Source organism: Cynocephalus volans, chromosome 12 (genome assembly GCF_027409185.1).
Source record: "Cynocephalus volans isolate mCynVol1 chromosome 12, mCynVol1.pri, whole genome shotgun sequence".
Lineage (NCBI taxonomy): Eukaryota > Metazoa > Chordata > Mammalia > Dermoptera > Cynocephalidae > Cynocephalus > Cynocephalus volans.
In genome coordinates, this window is record NC_084471.1 from 23,595,861 (window position 1) to 23,601,860 (window position 6,000).

General features: G+C 42.1%; 1 protein-coding gene across 2 annotated transcripts in view; it reads right to left on the reverse strand.

Annotated features, from left to right (window-relative positions):
• The window catches only part of SLC17A8 (solute carrier family 17 member 8), a 44,168-nt gene extending 40,266 nt beyond the window's left edge, over positions 1-3,902 (reverse strand). For both annotated transcript variants that reach the window (XM_063075964.1, XM_063075963.1), the window contains exon 1: positions 3,802-3,902. In XM_063075964.1, coding sequence (XP_062932034.1) covers positions 3,802-3,902 — 101 coding nt within the window. The remainder of the gene's footprint in view (positions 1-3,801) is intronic.
• Between the last annotated feature and the right edge of the window lie 2,098 nt (positions 3,903-6,000).

Here is a 6,000-nt window from a genome sequence, read left to right on the forward strand (position 1 = left end):
CTCTTTAAAGGAAAGATGTGCATACATGTAAGGAAACCAGACTCCCCCTCAGCCTCCCTTGGGGGAAGCCTTCAATAGCACAACCGAGAAAAGCCCATACTTGACATTAGGTTCAGAAGTTGCTGGATAGACTGCAGTTCAAGTAACCCCCTAAGCTTAAGTAAGAGGTTTAATTTCTTTTTTTCTTTCTTTTTTTGGCACCTGGCTGGTATGGGGATCTGAACCCTTGACCTTAATGTTATCAGCACCACACTCTCCCAAGCAGATAAATGTTCAGCTAGTGGTTTAATTTCAAAAGAGCAAGTGAGAAGAGGAAACACACTTAATTAGAAAGGTAGCGTAGTTTATGATTAAGAATGATAGGCATAGATTTCGTTTGAAACCCAGTGTTGAAGTGACCAGGACTGAGGCCATACTGGGACCTAAAACTTCATGGGCTCTAAAAGACTTTAAAAAGAACACAGGTTTTTTCTTTTTTTTTTTTTTTCTTAGCATGCATTTCTCTGAGTTCCCTCTTTTCCCACAGTTATTTGATATTTTGAACCTTGGTTATGGGGCAAGATGCCATTATTTACACGAATGTAGTTTTCCAGCCAGCCTGAAGCTGTAGACCAGCACATACTACCCAGACCCTGGAGCAGAGACCAGTTGGAGCCTTGGCGAGACTTTGCACCTGAGACCTTGCATGAAGCCCTCACTGCTCACGTCCCCCTCTCTCCTGCTTTTCATTTCCCACGTTCCATTCCCTCATCCCGCTGTCTAAAAACCCCCTCAGTAAACCTGTATCTTTGAGATGGATTCGGCCTGGTCATTTTCCTTCAGATTTACCAGAGAGATAGGTTAGCTATCATCTCTCCTCAGGTCACTGGTATTCCTGAATAAAAGCTGACTTCCATTTTCACCAATATTTGACTTTTGTTTGTTTGGTTTTTGTCTGGGAGCAGGCAGTTGAACCTGTAAGTTCAATATCGATTTGGGGGAGCCTCAGCCAGGAGCTGAGTGGCCCTTGTAACACCAGTTCTGCCATTTACAAGCTGTATGACCTTGGGCGAGTTACTCAGCCTCTCTGTGCCTTAGTTTCTTTTCCTGTAAAATTGTAGTGTGGTGTTGTTAATAGAATTAAATGAGCTTACAGTGTCTGGAACATACTGTTTGCCATTTTTTTTTTTTTTCACATGTAAGGTATTAGAGGATAACCACATTATCATTTAAGTTAAACGAGTCTGCATGACCATTTCTGGACATTAATTTTCAAGTTTAACGACTTCTATGTCATGTGTATAGTCTAATACTAGACTATAAGTGAGTGCCTCTTCTTTCTTCCTACACTTCTGAAATATCATTATACCTTCAGCTAATTAATTGTTCAGCTACCTCTTGTCAATGATTGTTCTCCAAGAAGGCTAATGACACCTGACTGCAATCAGCCTCATGTGTGAACTCTCAAATGCTTTCCTATGCATTCACCACTCCCCTGACCATGAGGAACACTCTGTGATTAAAAAGCATCTCAAGAGTTGCATTTTGATGATGATCACAGTCCCAAACATAAAACATCTATGATTTACAATGCCTGCTCAGTTAGAAAGTAGGGGGTTGTAACTTCCACATGCTCCTTTCCCTTACAAAACAGAAAGTAGTTTTTTTTTTCTTACGTTAGATTCTGTCAGCTGGTTTTATGTGAAAATCAATAAGGTGAGGGTGGAATGCCCGATATACACCAGGCTCTGGGCAGGTCTCTTTACATATAACTATCTTAGGGAACTGCCTTTAATACCCAATGCATGGCAGAGCTGTCTCGATAATTCTGGAGCTCTACTCAAAGACAACCAGAGCTGAGGATTGACTTGGATCGCTAGTCAAGTGATGTCTTTTTTCCTTCCTCTGCCAATAATCTCTCTAGAGATCACTGAAAGAAGGGGTTCAAGTTTGGCTTTTTTTTCTAAAGCCATTCTACAGTTATAACAATGACAGCAACACCTAGCATTTACTTGGTGCATCTCTATCTCTAGCATTGTGCTGGCCAATTTTCTATTGCCCTGTGATGCAATTCCAAGGAAACTGTTCAATGATACTTGGTCGAGGTCGCACAAGTTGGAAATTACTAATGTTGTTATATTCCTACTTGTAAACCAATTTGGTAAACAAAAAGGCCTTCATGTGGATCATCTAATCGAACATAGCAAAACCAGCTCTTAGGAACAAGTCTCCTAATGAAAAGACAACTAAATTCCAAAAAAGCAATTAGGGCTGGCCGATTAGCTCAGTTGATTAGAGCTTGGTGCTAACAACACCAAGGTCCAGGGTTTGATCCCTGTATCGGCCAGCCGCCAAAAAAACAAAAAAGAAGCAGTTAATTGAAGTTTGGAAACTCCTAAGTATTTTTTGGTCAAGTATTTTATAAACTAAGGCAGACTTCGGTGATTATAATGGAGATTATGGGTTGAAGTCATGTTTTTTATTTACTTCTGACTTTGCCAGATTCCTTTGTCATCACTTGAATAAGCCAATTAAGCCATTGTGCCTTCTTTTGCATTTCTAATCAAATGAACACCACCATAAAAGGGTGTTACCTGGGGAGCACTCAACAGAAAGATAAAACACTCCTTTAAAAATGTTACTACAATCACTTTCTATATTTGGCTGGTTTACGCTGCTGTCACTGAGCTATGTTTTCATCTATATATGAAAATTGAGTGTAGGTCTGATTGAAGCCTTTTTGTTTTTAATTACTAAATTAATAAGGTCCCATCCTCTAATTTGAAAGTTCATCAAGAGGGATACAATGGAAAATTATACAATGACAGGAGCGTGTGCATTATAAAACACAAGAAATGAAATGAATCCCAGTTTGCCTAGAAATAGTCCTTTAAATGCAAAAGTTTTTAAATTTAAATGATAACATAGAAAAGTTAAAAGGAGACACCAGGTAGCATTTTCACACACTAGGATTAAAAACAATCATTCAAACACACCAAAAACTTATCGAGGGTATTTTTCACATTTATTTATATCAGAGGGTTAAAGGAGTCATTTTACATTGCACATAAGGACCACTTATTAATTCATCTATATAACCTGAGAGGCGTTTTCTATGTCTATAAAAATTCACAAATTAAAATGTCATTTCAATTCACTCATTTATGGCAAACTCTCATTCCATAATATATTTTACTTTTAAAAAATATTTATTTTTTGGTTTGGACTAAGATCTCATTTAATCCAATGACAGTAGTTATTTTCCCACTGCAATCATATGAGATTTTCTGCTTTAAATACTGATTTTTTAAGTCACCTTTTTCAAACTATCCTTCTCCTTGAAACTATACAATCAGAAACCACTTTATATATTTTAACAAACTAAAAAAAATGGCAATCATTTCATTTGCATTTATAGTGGAAAAATAAAGTGAAAAATTCAAAAATTATTCCAGCTCAAAGCATAACTATATTTGTCATTACTATTGAATTAACACGACATATTATCTCCCTAAATCCTTTCTAATTCAATGCCAAACATACCATATGCAATATCACCATCTCCGGTAAGTGCAAATCCTTTTGTACAAACAGAATACTTGTTTTTGGTCTTTTCCTAATTCAACTCAATACTATTCATGCATCTTTTTTTCTCCTCCAGACATAGACTGTTGGAGCTGGAAGGAGGGTCCAGAACCCATTTAATCTGACCCAACCCCTCCTCATTAAAGTGTGGTTTTTAAAATGTGACGCAAAGTCTCTCACACTTTGGCAACATTAGATTACTCAGAAATAAACCTGAAGTTTGCATTTGAACTTTACCTTTGTAAAATCCCCAATGAATTTCCAACGGCGTTCTTCACTCCTTCCTTCCCAGGTTTCAGAATTTTTTCTTTGAAGGTATCAAATGCTTTAAAAGGCATTTTGAATGGGGGGCACCTCTGAGCCGTTAACAGATAGTCTCAGAAAGTCATCCTTTCTCATTTCCAGTGTGGGGACCACTCTCTTTCCTTTGATGAAATTCTCATGCAGGTAACTACTTAAAATCAAGAGAGATAAAACCCAGCCCAAATCTTCCCAAATGAGACAACTCTCTTCTCTCCCCCACCACACCCGAAAAGAGGCTAAGGGGTATGGCTGGGAATTCGGCCCCTTGGAAGAGCTACAAGCTCAGCGGTAGCCTGCAGCCGCTGTCTCAGACAGCCACTCTCAGACTGAGCGCAGCCTCCCTCCCTCCCTGGCTGCAGCTGGAGCAGTTCAGGGGCTTCAGCCCACGAGGAGCCCGAGACCAGCAGCAGCATCTGCGGCCTGGCTGCAGCCCCTCCTGCCACTTCCCCCACATCCCCCGCCTGCCCTCCCTGATCTCATTCCCCTGTGGCTCTCACGGAGGGATCCTTTCCAAGGTGATGCTATAGTAACCAGCACAATTTCTGCCCTCAGCTACCCGCCCGGGCTTAGTAGTGGGCTGTCAGCCAAAGCAGGCACCCAGAGTGAAGTTTATGAAACACTGACAAGTCCTCTGCTTTTCTGAGGTCTGGCCCTGCAGACAGGCTCTCAGCCACCACTTCATGGCTTTTATTCCCCTCGTGGGAGCCATGAAACAGTTTTTCAGCATCGCTAGTGTGGAGGTGGTCCCTGGAGGAGCACTTGCACTTGAGTAGGCTAAATACAAAACCCAGGCCATGAACATCTAGGAGGTCATTTATTTGCTCCTGATCAACCCAGCAAGCTCTCTCAAGGTGTGGTGTGTAGATGCCACTGGGACCATCTAATTGAAACGATGTGAGTCAGTCCCAGAACCTGCTTAAAACCTCCCAACTGGCTCCTCACTGTCCTCAGCATAAATGAAATTCTTTATCGTGGCACCCAAGGCTCCTCCATGGGATCCCAAGCCTTGCTTCTCATCACCTTCCTCTCTATGTCAGCCTTTCACTAAACTCAGCAAGCTCCCTATTGCCTCTGGGCTTTTCTCAAAATGTACCCCTGCCCAGGGAACTCTGGTCTCCCTCATCTGGGTAACTTCTAGGGATTCTTAAATTGCACTGAGACATCGTGTCCTCTGGAAAGCCACATAGACAAGGTGAGGTGTCCCTCCTCTGTGCCTCCAAATCACCTGTCCTCTGCCCCAGCAGGTAGTGTGACCTAAATGCTTGTTGGACTGGAATTGGATTATCATGTGTTGCTCCCACATTTATGGGCAGCAGGATGATGCCTCCATAAATGATGCTGCTGAGAAGAAACAGCCTTCATCTGCCAGGCTCCATCCCCCGGGGCCGCACATGGCTGCACATCATGTGCTCTCGGGTTCCCCAGGAGTCATTTTCACACGATCAGTCATTTCTCTCTGCACACCAGTCCAAATTCTTCTTCAAGAACTGAATTAAAACTAAACAGAGCTGGATCCTCTGCTAATGTCTGTGGAGCTCTCTCTACGGTCCAAATTCTGTACTAGGCACTCTTTATATATAACCACAATCTTCCCAACACTTCTTTGTGGTTAGTAACTTATTTCCTCAATTTTACTGAGAGGAAACTGAGGCAAAGAGAGGTCAGACTGGCCTGAGATCATATGGCTAGTAAGTAGACAGCCATGTTTCAAATCCAAACAGCCTGGCTCCAACCTGTTTCCTCTCCCTTCCCCCTCCCGCTTTCCCTCTCTTGTCGCCTCCCTCTCTTGCTCCCTGGTAGAGGGCACATGTCTGGCTGCTTGCCCCCTTTCAAAAACAAAGCACTCAAAAGACAAATGTTGGTGAAAATGCAAGTCAGCTTTTATTCAGGAATACCAGTGACCTGAGGAGGGATGTTCGGCTCACCCATCTCTCGAATAAACCTGAAGGAGTATGGCGAGGCTAAAGCCATCTCAAAGACTCAGATTTTCTGAGGAGTTCTTTAAAAAGGGGCTGAGGGAATGGAATGGAGGAAATGAAAAGCAGGAGGGAAGAGGACACATAAGGGACCAGGTGCAAATTCTTACAAAGGCTCCATCTGGCTGCTGCTCCCACCTTTGCTGTTATCTCAGGG